The 13,139-nt window shown below is 38.2% G+C and overlaps 1 protein-coding gene across 1 annotated transcript in view; it reads left to right on the top strand.

Moving 5' to 3' along the window:
- The window catches only part of pcdh15b (protocadherin-related 15b), a 79,270-nt gene that overhangs the window by 54,257 nt on the left and 11,874 nt on the right, over window positions 1–13,139 (top strand). Inside the window, exons 22-24 of the mRNA XM_030773742.1 lie at window positions 3,860–4,000; window positions 4,468–4,580; window positions 12,610–12,719. Of these exons, the coding sequence (XP_030629602.1) occupies window positions 3,860–4,000; window positions 4,468–4,580; window positions 12,610–12,719 (364 nt within the window). The remainder of the gene's footprint in view (window positions 1–3,859; window positions 4,001–4,467; window positions 4,581–12,609; window positions 12,720–13,139) is intronic.

Below are 13,139 nucleotides of genomic sequence, written 5' to 3'. Positions count from 1 at the left end.
ATATGTAAAGCAGGTCTAGAATGACAGGAGGGGCAAGTCCTCCATCCTACCTAGCCATGATGAATCACAGTCAGACACTCCAACTGCCTGGCACTGTTCCAAACCACCCGAGCAACACAGCTCCATACCCCATACCCAGAGTTTCAGATATACGCAGCCGAGCAAACACACACACAAACACAGTCTCTCTCTCTCTCTCTCTCTCTCTCTCTCTCTCTCTCTTTCTCGTTTTCTTTCTTCTTTTACATATTCCTCAAAACACACAGCATTTATAAGTCTTTGGTCTAACGGTGGAGCTCTGCGTGTCGTTTTTTTTGCATAGAAACAATGTCACCACAGCTTCACTTTTCTGTCAGCGTTGTGAGGACAATCTGCAGGCTGTGAGATTTGTAGAGCGATGCTCCGGAGCATAACTCAGCACATGTCAAGGCTGGCAAGAGGCCAATGCAACTAGCTTCAGCTGTGGAGGGCAAGCAAATTTGGTTTTTGTCAGTCATGTTCACGTTCCAACGCGTGAAGCACACACTGCTCTGCATAGCTGAACGGGCTCTACCTTGAACCATTGCTCCCGACTAATTTCAATGATTAGTCAAGTTAAATCAACTGATACCTTTATCAAATGAATGGTGTTTATTAAATGGTTTTAATGAACCTCCCCATGCCAGAAAATACACAGCAGGAACATCAGTCAAAGCCATGAACAGATGGGAAATGTCATGTCATGAATTTTTACTGAATTTTTAGTCATTTGGCGACCACTTTTTTCCCTCTGGGTTGCCACCGGGCAAATAATCATATATCTTTTGATAAATGCTCTCTAACCGCCAGTGGGGCATTTAAAAAGTATATTTTGGCAGAAAATCTGAACCTGTGAATGCCACAACATACCTGAGATTTGAATTTTACTGTTTTCTCAACATTTTTCAGTAACTGTCAGCAGTCAACAAAATGTGTCAACCGATTGTTGAAAGATTATACTTTGAGCAATAAAGTGCATTACCTTTCTGTAATAGAGCTAGAGTTTTACCATTTTAATTATGAAGGTGGCACACGTTGTATGTGTTCAACATGTAAGCTCCCTTAGCTCATTACGTACGTTGGTGTGAAGTGAATAAATGCTTACATGTAAATGTAAATGTATGGCAGTAACGCTTCAATTTTGTCATTAAATATAGAGAGGAAGTGTCACACATCAGTGCAACAGGTTATGGTCGTCGTTTTTGCCTGAAAGGTTCTCTTAAAAGAAACATAATCTGTTCTGCTACCATACAGATTTTCAGTTAAATGTTTCATTTTAACGACTTACCCAGTGAATAAGTTTCAGAAATATGGCTGCAAGCTGTGGCACCTGCTTGTGAGTTTTATGATACCATGATGTCAGCCTAATTATGCAGCTTTAACAATAATTTATTGTAAGGAAGATGTGCTTATTTGATAGGAAGGTGTTTTATTAATGCTCCAGCTGTTGTTTTCTTTTTCCTCTGACATTTGAATTTGAATTTTAGATACTGGTAAGAGCTGTTTGTTTCACAGCATCCATGGAAGTAATATATTCAAAATCTAATAGATATTTGATACTAAGAGTGCTTTCAGTGTTTTATGCAGATTACAACATCATAATAATAACGACAATCTTTCATGAAATGATATATTCATGATGGAGAATCTCTCTCTCTCTCTCTATATATATATCTATATCTATATCTATATGTGTGTGTGTGTGTATATATATATATATATATATATATATATATATATATATAAAGGGTGTGTGTGTGTGTGTGTGTGTGTGTGTGTGTGTGTGTGCGTGTGCACCCAGGTGCAAGTGCAAATATGGCTGAGTGAATGTGACCCTTGTCCTTTAGCTCTGCTGCAGCAGATGGCAGAGCAGTCAGGCTCTCCTGTTTTGAGTTGTTTGTTCCGTCTCTTACCAGTCATCCCAAACTGCGCTGCCCTGTCTGCATACCAGTCAACACCCCTCACAACAGAACTGCTCATCGCACAGCTTTGAGCACTTACCACAACCAAAGACCTGGAAAACCAAATTGTTACCTGTCATAGGGATTTGTCAAAGAGAGCTTTGTCTTTTCGTTTCGCTAGATTTTCATGAGAGTTTGGAACCACGTACATTTAAGGAAGCTGCTGCGTGGTTATATTTCTTCAGGAATTGGGTTTTTTGGTGTCAGATTAGCCTACTAAGATTGTCAGTTCAAGAATTAGGTTTGGACCTGACAAGACTTGACAGGGTTTGTTTTTCACAAAGTGCACTTGAATGGAAAATCTGTGGCTTGTGATTAATATTTTCATTAGCATAAATATCCTCTAAAATTTTAAATATTTGCTTCTTGAACACATACAGTTTTAGGTGTTAAATATGCATGATTTTTTTGGGTTAGGGGGCCTATTTTGACCAAATGTTATTTTTTATTCATGAATTATCTTTTTTCTATCTCCTCTAGTGGGAATCAAAATTAAATCCAGCAACTCTTTGCCATATGAATAGCATGAGAATAGCGTCAAGTATCAACAGCAATGAATCCTCTAAATTTGTGCCCCTCTAGCTTTATGTATTTATTTATCTATCTATTTGTCTATTTATTTATTTATTGGATATTCTGCAGTACTTAGGAAATTTTGCATGCAAGGAGATATGTGTTGATGTGTGTGTATACGAACATTTAGTAATACATCATTTGAGCAGACTTATGTTATAGTCTGTGTTGTGAATGGTTAAAACAACTTCAACCTGAATATTCGTCATCATCACATTCACCATGTTAGCAGTGCAGGCACGTGAAAGTTAATGACTCAAAATAACAAAAAATTCCATCATAATGATATACATAGACGCCAGTCACTTCACCCTCATGAGTATCTTTCAAAGCAATCATTTTATTGAACTAAAAAAAGGAAATGTTATTGACAGCGTATCTGAGCTGTCATTGTTATATAGTCTAGCAGTGTTATTGCAGCTTACAGCACCCTTCTACCAGTCTCAAAGCATCTGTCAGCTTGCTCCTGATATTGGCATCAGATATCTCCTGATGCTTATAAAGTTCTGTTTTATTCATGAGCAGTCTTTTACCATTCTAGTGGCAATCCAATTTAAATCCAATGCCAAGCACATAACACTTTGTCAAAGAAATGAAACAGATACTTAATAAAAGTGCAAAAGAACGCAGTCAGTTAGAGGCAAAAGAAGGTTTACTGAAGTCAACACGGATCTGTGTGTATTATTTTGATACATTGCTTTTGTCTTCAAGTCAGATTCGGTGTAATGTTAATGCTCCAGTCATAAATCAGAGAGTCGTTTGTGGTCTGACATGACACCAAAACCCACATGAAGCTGGCATCACGCGCTGTGACATTTCTGCCTGTTGGCTGATGAATCGGTTTGAGTCGATGCCCCCAGGGACGTCCTCCCTCTAGGCTTTATTTTTCAGTCTGCTTCACCCTTCAGATCTAAAGCCCAGCAGGGTCAAAACCTTCAGCCTTTTGTCTGCCAGCCAGACACAACATCATCTCTCAAAGACCTCCCTTGCAATAGACTGGCGTGTTCATGATAGGAACACAAATAAAGCATCGTGTACACACCTAGGGAATTCTTTGAACAACAACTGAAATCATACCTCTTTCACCCAACCGGCTTAGTGAACATTCACTTTTATCTTTACCTCCTCGTACTGTATGAAATTTAAGACATTATGCAATGAAAATGTGGTAAAACCCAACACAGATGTGTTGTTATGAAGTCTGTGTAAGACTCTCTCATAGGCAGGACTTACTAGTGTAACAGATGTCATGTTGTAACGGGAGTGAGTGAATTTAATCCATTTTTGTCTTTGGCTTTGTCTTACAGGATACTCCAGCCAGTCGAGTCCACTATAAAGTGGACATAGAGCAGTTTCCCTATAGTGCCAGCATCTTTGATGTGGATGAGGAGACTGGCAGTGTCTTCACCAAAGTTAACCTCAATGAGGAGCCTAACACAAAATTCACTGTAAGTACAACTTCTCCCTGAGCATCCAGAAACCTTTTTTTTTTTTTCACAATACCTCACAATTCTCACTCGAAGTTTTGTATCTCAAATCTGTAATGTATATGAGATTTTTAGATTTTTTGAAATGGATATAGTTTTTTTGTTTTGTTTTGTTTTTTAATTTTCTTAACTGTGCATTTTTAAACATCTCTAGTTAGATTCACCACTGAAGAAAAAAAAAAAAGAAAGAAAACTTTGACAGTGATTAATGGAAAATATTTGCTGAAATGTCTGGGTCAGTCAAGGAATTAATGAAGGAAGTGTGAGATACGGTTCCAGGTTTTCTTGCGATCACAGATCGCAACTTTATTTTCGATTACATCACTGTTTCAAACGACTATACGCTTGTCTCTCTTTTTTTTTTTTTTTTTTACATTTTGGCACCTCTACAATTTTCTCCTAAATCGATTTTTCGATTTGTTATGCAGCTAGCTGTTATGGCTTATGATGACGGGGAGCCGGTGAAGTTCAATAAGAGCCTTGTGGAAATCACTGTCCTTCAGCCCTCTGTGATTCCAGTCTTCACTCAAGAGGAATACAGGTCAGGGAACACTTCTGAAAACACATGTTCCACTGACTAATTAGATTTTTTTTTTTTTTTGGTAGAACAGTCTTTATTTCCTCCTAAAAAGTGTCACTCCTTAGTGATACTTTTGTGTCAGTATCATCTTTTTTGAACAAAGTTTCACATGTACCTTTGGATTTGTGAGAGATATAGGATGTGTTAATTCAATACTGTCTAATATTTCTATGGAGACAATCAATTTTACGGGGACAAAGGGGATAGTATACATTTTGGTTAGGCAACACGCAGTATGACACCAATAGCACAGTAGTGTGATAGCTGTTAGTGTGATAGATATCAGCAGATATGTCCTAAAAATGGACTGTATCTCACAATATTGTTTTCTCGAAGGGCAGGATGAACTCGCTCAGAATGCATCAAGGCTCGTTCATTAAATGAAATGTTTGATACAGCTGACATGAAGGGTAATCAATTCAGTACTCTGATATTTTAGAGCAAATAACAGCCTTGTTCTGACTTGCTAAAGAGCATTTATTGATTTAAAGAAAAGAAAAATGTAATCCATTTCATTTACATGTTCTTTGCCTAGTAACCTTGCATTTATCTTTGCACTGAACCAATGAAGAAATTATAGGATCAATATGCCTGAGGAGGCGGACATATTGGGAATTGTTATAAACAGTATCGCAGCTGTATAAATTTACACGTTTTTGTGAAAAAGTCTTAATCACAGATACACCTCAATGTTATGTTTCATTGTAAATGTGCAGACTAATATCTCCTTAGGTTTATAGCTGTAAACAGGCACTTTACGTAGAGCTCCTTATCTATTGATTGATCTGTACTCCACTTTCACGGACATGGGACATGAAAAACCTTGGCCAAGGGTCTGAATTAATGCTATGTCCTACACTGTCTCAGAAGGTCGCAGCAAATAGCAGCTGTACGGAAGGGCAGGAATAGCATTTTCTCCCTGCGTATCAGCTGTTAATTATAACCCGTGGACACATTAGCCAGGTGTTTGTTGCCCCTAAACAGAGTGCAAAGGGCCTGTAAGGATCTTTCTGCCCTGTCTCTTCACCAGAGGATGGGAACGCTACCCTCGCTAATGATGCTCAGACATTAGTCAGCTGTCAGCCCTCACATGCACTCTCTGAGCAATCTGTCTCTTAACCAATGTGCTTTGGTAATTATCCATGCACTGCACGTCAATATGTAAACATTTTTACTTCCGAGCTGGAACTGCTCTGCTTACTTCCCATACAAAACAGAAGTTTCCTGAGAAACTATTAATTAGAAGGTGGTGTAATAACTGTCATTTCTGAAATCTGTGAAAATGTGTGAAATGGAAGTCCTCCATGCATGAGTCATTTTGAATCTGCTCCAACATCTACACCAGGCAGCAGTGTTTGCTTTCAGGGATACCACTCAGTGTATTGCCAATTAGTTTTTCAATCCTCTTTTTTTTTTTTTTTCGTACTTTCTCATTTCGCATGGGGCAACTTTATTATCTCTTCTTTCACAACAAATTGTAACTAGCCTATAGATTTGGCCATTGCCTGTTTTGACATTTACCCATTCGATATGATTGGATGCATAGCAACGGTAGCTATGAAGGCACAGTTCCATGAAAAGGTCATTTCCTACTACAGAAAGACATAACAAAGCTCTTGTGTTTGATATATATATATATATATAGAACAGATGAGTAATCAAGTGTACACAATCTGTGGCAAATTAATGTGAAAGGGGAAGGGGTTATAACAAATTGAGAAATGGTGATGATTATATGCAATGGTCAGTGATGGCAGTAGAATTTAGTGAATGAGGGAAGTGCTTGCAAGTGGCAGTTCTGGGAATTCCAATCACAAGCACTCTGTGATGTTGGCCCTTCTAACCTGCAACATGGGCAATTTCTATGTGCTTTATCCCATAAAAAACATTAAATGAGGCTTCAGCAGGTCTCAGTAAATCACCCGCATTGCACCTTTCCACTTCAGAGTTTGTCAGTTTGACGATCACAGCAATCACTGTCTCATTTTTTGCTTACTCACTGTGGATATTTGTTTTTTTTTTTTGTTTTTTTTTTTACATCACCCCTTCCTGGTACATGAATAAACATAAAGAGGACTTATCTTTCCAGACATGATGGAGTGAATTCAAGTGCCTCAGCTTTGCAAACAAGGCTGGTTGATACTTGCTGTATACAGATGACATATATTTTTTTGTACACTGGTTTTAACAGTCTGTTGCACCATGGAAATTCTATATAAACCTACAACATTTATAAACTAACAACATTTTGATTGAACTGTAAATATTTAGATGAAGATATTGTAGTGTACGGATGCCACAGAACAGCACAACGAGATCAAATTCATAAATATGTAACTATGATGCTCTGTTGTGTAGTACAGAGCTGTAACTGTCAGTTTTGATACACACACAGATACACACACACATGTACACACACACACATATGTGCGCGCACACATACACGCACAAACACACACACACACTCACAAAGACAGAGAGAGAGAAAAAGAGAGAGAAAGAGTAGAGAGGAAATAAAGAAAAACTTTTATTTTAAAGGCCAGTAATTTAGATGATTTAGGTTGTGTGATGTTGTTATCACCACAGTGACTCCTTTGTGTGCCACTGTGATGCTACAGTATGTTACTGCTTCACTGTTAGTGTTTCCTTGACTGGTTTTAGAAAAGTTAAAGAGTTTTAATTATGAAATATGACTGTGACTGCTTTTTCATTCCTGATCACGCTTTTCCTTGTTCCCTGTGTTGCGACGGCTTTTACTCTTATTTGTTTTGGTCTAAGCTTTATTTTGCTATCTTGTTGCACATCTCAGATCCATGATTAGTTTCTCTTTGTGAAATCATGGACACGGTATAGGAATTGGCCAGGATTCAAACTTGACAGATAAAAACAACTTTGATGTTCTTTTTTTGCGAGGATCTATTTTGAGATTCTGGGATGTTGTTATGCCACTCCACTCTTCACAGCAGTTCAGAAGTATGAAACAACCAGTCAAAGTGCTGAAAACATTGCAGTCAGAGTCTGACTATGATATCAGCTAGAAGCAATCCCTTCATTGTGAGCGTTAAGACAACAATAATAATGTTGCCTTGTTGTACAATGCAATGCTTTCATGTGAGGTGAGACGCCAACATAGGTTAAACATCATCTACTATGGATTTGTGCATCTCGGACAGTCAGGTTCCAATTAACCACTCAGTGTAGTCCTACAGTTTGTTAGGCCTCCTGTCCACCCCTGTGCAGCTGGATACTGTAATTAAGGAAAATCTTTTTCTGTTAAGGAGAGTACTTAGCATATTAGCAAGCAGCTGGTGTTAGCCTTTCAGTAAACTGTCAGAACAGGGTCAGACAGACAAATAAACACCATTAGTATAATTTTGCTTATCAAAATGTACAAACTCTTCTATCTATGCAAGCTACATGCTATCAAAACAAGCTTGCCAGTAACGGCCCTATTAATGGGACTCATCAAAAGCTGGGAGTAAAAAGTAAAGATGTTACCTAGATATGCTGTAATTGTGTGCCTCCATTGTTAGCTCTGTTGGAATTCTTACAGCCATGAAAATACTGATGAATTTAATTTTAGCCTTTGATTGGTAGCAAGCTAAACTAAATGGTATGCTGTGTGTGTGTGAAGGTGCCAGTGAATTATGGAGTAATTCATGTTTTCACCTGTGAAACTATCTTGAGCTTTAAGTTGATAAATCTCATACTATGAGTGATTGAAGTAATATAAGAGTGAACAAACGGGTTTTTTGATGTTTCCGAGCCCAGAGATGATCCAGTCCTTACCTTAGATACTGTTATATGAAATGATTTGAAGTTGTGGCTTTTTGCAACATGCAGGACCGCGTATGGCGTATGCTGTATGGTGACAGACGGTCATGATCCTTGCCTCGTCTTTACAGAACATCAAAGAACCACAACCTCCTTGAGCTGCCCAGTTATTTCAGTCACACTCAGTGTAACAGTTTACAACGTTTTCTAAGTATATCATTCCTCTGCATCAGAGACAATCACAGTGACTCATCGAAGGCCTAAAATATTAACGGCATTATATAGTGAGTCATAAAAAGGAGAAAAGCCCAATTTTCCCTTTAAAAAATGCACTTTCAAGGCCAGGACTCAGAGCGTATTATATCAAACTGCATGAAACTTTCAACAATGTTTTATGTGTTCAGAGGTTATTGTCTCCATTAGGATATTGGATATTGTCTGAGAAGACTAATAGATATTTAGAACTATTTAATATACCCATTATTCACAGTGATGATATTAAATAGTCTGGTTAAGCCTCATAGTCTCTCATTGTTTATGCAAACATCACTAATTATGTATCACTCTTTCCCTCAGTAAGGAGGCTGATTAGGAACAGTGCGCTTTTATTGTGTCTTTCATTGGTTGCTTTGAGGAACAGCGTCCATGTGATGGCCTTGAGAGAATAAAAGAATATCGGGGCTATGTTGTTGAGCAATTATCTAAGTGGGCTTTGTTACTGTAATCCAAAAATGCTTCAATCAAACAAAGGTTCTTATCTCCAAATTCTTTTGGAAGCGGCTCGTACAAGAGTGAAGCATTGCATATTCATGCTACTTCAGACATTTCAGTGCTCATATGTGCTTACTTTGTTTTAGGACATTCATGAGTGCAATCGTCATGCATCTAAAAACTGTGCTGCTTTTTGTGAATCTTGCAAATACCTCAAACAGCAAAAAGAAAAAGGGTGTTTGTATCTACTTGCCCTTTCAAATGTAGCTATCTTTCTCCTGTGTATATTTTTAGTACTTTATGTTATTTGCTCACCATATAATCATTTGAACGTCCAAGCTGAATCACCTCTCAGGTCATTGCTTGACAGTTTGCCCATTGACTGGGCTGACCTACAAACTAGATAATACGATTGTATGCTTGAGTGGAAAGGTGTTAAAATGGCTTTCATGAAGTACTAAATCTCAGAAAAACTAAGCTCTAAGCTGTTATTTGTAAACTGACTCCTTTTCATTACACCCATTTGTATACACAACATACATAATGCAACACATGCTTTATATTTATATATTCTGACTGAATGGAGATGGTTTTTTGAATGGCTGAAGATGTTTCCACCAATTGCACGAAGATGAAGCTTGACCTTTACCTCTTGTTTGGAAAGGACAGACACGGTATGCCATCCAGTTGCCAACAGTACTGATCCAAAATAGTTTGAAAAGGTCAACACCTAATCCTCAAATGAACCTTTAAAACTTTAAGAACGCGCTCTTTTTTTCCTGAAAGAGACCAGTGTAGTTTTGCTGGAAGACTAATATGGGCTTGCTTTTTTGCTGTGGCGAACACTAATGCTACTCTCTGTATATGGTGCGATGACACTGCTGAGTTGGACCACTGGATAAGGGATTCCCACAGCACAGTGGTCCACTGATGTGCAGTGGAGGTGAGTCAGAGAGCTTGGATTTGGGCAGGTGTGCTGGATGTACTCTGCACTCATGATCTCAACATGAAGCAGCACAGTGTAACCTCTGACCAACCATAGTTCGGATCAATAGCTTCTGTATCTGGAGGAACACACAGAAGATTTAAACACAAGCATAACAAACTCTTTGTTTAGATTTATTATAGAAGACAGTGTAGTTTTCCAGAACATTATTTGGTTCTAATTCAAGAAATCAATGAACAGTGGAGTACCGAAGGGAATTTTACCTTGTTAAGCCCACCCTGAATGTGATATATACATCACTGGTTTATTGTTTAGAGATTTCATTTGAATCTGATGGTGTAAAAAGAACTTCTGATGAAAAAAACTTCCTCTACTCCCAATGCTTACCAGTTTTTCTCTGTTTGGATAAGGCAGAGATTTTAAAACAATGTTGGTTTTCTTTAGAAGATTTTTTTGTCAAGTTAATTTATGCTCAAGTGAAATGTCATGAGTATTTTGAAGAACATTCAAGATATTTTACCAAAAAGCTTGCATTTAATATTTTCTGATAAGTACTGAATGTTGCTGTTGAAGGCTTGTATTTTTATCTAAATTTTACAAAGGCCAAGATGAAAGGATATAGTGTTTCCATTTTTTAAAATCATTAGAGATTTTTATTCTTCAAGGGGGCAGAAACATTTTAAGTATTATTTCTGAAATACATTCTTGGTCATCTCCCTAGGAGTTCTAGATTTGTCATCTGATTCTCAAATGTAACATCAAACAAACACAATGGAGAAAGAATAAAGAAGAGCTCTGTGAACCCTCATGGAGGATAGTGGAGGATTAATATCCCTACTGTTAGTGTGGAGCGCCGTAGCCAGGGCTGCAGATTAATACAGCCATGGAGCAAATAATGGCATTGAAAGGGGTAGCTGTGATGCTGTTGAAGCTCTGTGGACCTCATTAGACTCTCCCACTTAAGCGTCTGCTTGTCTGGAGCAGCCATTAGAGCGGTGTCAGAGCAGAAGAAGGGATAAGGGTTTTCTGTGTTATCTGGGCAAACATAGTACACCATAATACTGGCAGGAGGGCCTGATTGGGCAACAGAGGGAGTGTATTACACAAGGTGAAGAAGCTACTCAGAGCTTCTGTCATTTCATGGTCTTGCATAACACAAACTCCAGTGTGTCTCACACAATGCCACCCCTGGCATGAAACAATAAGCTTCTGTTCTACGGATAGCGTGTTTCATAGGGTCTTTTTTTTTTTTTTTTTGTCACGAAAGAGAGTGTTTCAGTGGGTGCTAAAGAAGTGTAAAGCTAAGATTGTGAACATCCTTCTGTAAACAATTTTGCACCGCCGTTTAAACTGTCACTGTGTTTCCTCGTTCTTGGTTTTTCTCTCTCTTTTTTATTTCTCTTTCGAAATTCTGAATATGTTGTGTGAGCTTCTAAAGGTTTTATGTGGCTTTAACCTTGGCATGTGTGGACAATATGTTTATCTTTAAGTAAAACCTTGCCAAATACCCTGAGCCCCACACAGAACGGCACAATGCTTAGAAACAGTCTGCGGGGAGATATTTCCATTTTTTTCCTCTCTCTTTCTTTCTCTCTTTCTGTCTCCTTCTCAGAGAGAGAGACAGAAAAAGAGCTGTCTGAAAATATGTCCTTGGTGAAAATCCGTCTCTGATAATCTCGTATTAATTCTGATTCTACAACACCATACAAACACTTCTCCATCCTTTCTTGTCTTAACACCCTCGTGTCTTTCTGCATCCTTTCCAGCCTGTAGTATCGCCGTTCAGAGCTCCCTTCTCTAATCACAACCAAATTCTCTTGAGTGTCCCCTCTGACCTGTCCCTGTGGTTAAAAAACAACAACATCCGTCTCCATCAGGCATTCATACATCACAGCAGCTGTTTCATCTCTGCTCAGGGCCTGTTCACCGCAGTCTGTTTTTTAACTTTCAATCAAAGCACCTCAAGAGATTCCTATAGGCCTAACTATCGTATTTGATAGTGTACTCATGTTTTAAAAGTGCAGCCAAGACCAATTGAAGTCCAGATGAATAGAGTTTATTTCAGAAAATGAAACTGACCATAACTAACAGCCTTGGTGCCCAATGTGAAATAATCAGGCTCTTTGGCATAGCTGCCAGTGATTCCCTGACCAAGATTTAAGCGACTCTTTTATTGTAGCGGTGTCAGGTTAAATGAAGCAAATTTATAACTATAGGCAAGTGGCCTTAATCTGACCCAACTGTTTGTATAAAGGCATTCCCTCATGCATGGAGTACTGGCAGGGTGATTTGTGCTGCGCTGCTCTTTGCTTTCCACACCATTTACAGAATGTACAGATATGTACACCAGTGAAGGCTCCTTGATGAGAAAAAATGAAAACGATATGTTCTGTTTATTCTTCTGTAATGTTACAAAACTGTTGTTTGTCCTTCAGTGATGTCCTGAGACATTCTGTATTTGGATAAAAAAAAAATTTATTTCTTGTCACTTACTAATAAACACAAATATTATTTTCCCCTGTAATATATTGTTTTTTGTTTTTCTTTTTCCTTCTATAGGTTTCCTCCCATCAGTGAAAATGCTCCAATAGGCAGAGTAGTAGGAATCATTCTGGCCTCAGCCATAAACCAGAGTATTATATACTCCATCATAGAAGGAAATGAAGGAGGTGAGTAGACATTTATACTGCATTTAGTAATTAATACTGTAGCCCCTCACTCACACAGATGTACCTCTTACTCCTTTCCTAAGACAGTTCTTTCTCCCTATGATGTTTTTGCATATGTTTTCTGATGACAAAGCGTTAGACGGATATTACTCTAGAGTAATTTGCATAGCTGTATCGGGTGAATGACTGCACTACCCCATTAAGAACAGTGTTAAAGTAGGATTTGTTTGAGTCACTGTTCCGTTTTGCTGACAGTGTCACTGACAAAGACTTGGTGCACGGGCGCATCATCGCCATGCTTAAAAGCTGTTCTTGAGTCTCATTGAATGTATTCAGTCCAGATTACCTGCTATTTTTAAAGTCACATTAGAATAGGCTATTTTGAAATGAGGAGAATTTATCTTGGCTTTTTTTTTTCTG

Source organism: Chanos chanos, chromosome 5 (genome assembly GCF_902362185.1).
Source record: "Chanos chanos chromosome 5, fChaCha1.1, whole genome shotgun sequence".
Classification (NCBI taxonomy): Eukaryota; Metazoa; Chordata; class Actinopteri; order Gonorynchiformes; family Chanidae; genus Chanos; species Chanos chanos.
Note: the sequence above shows the minus strand (reverse complement) of the source record. Positions and strands in the feature narration are given on the sequence as shown.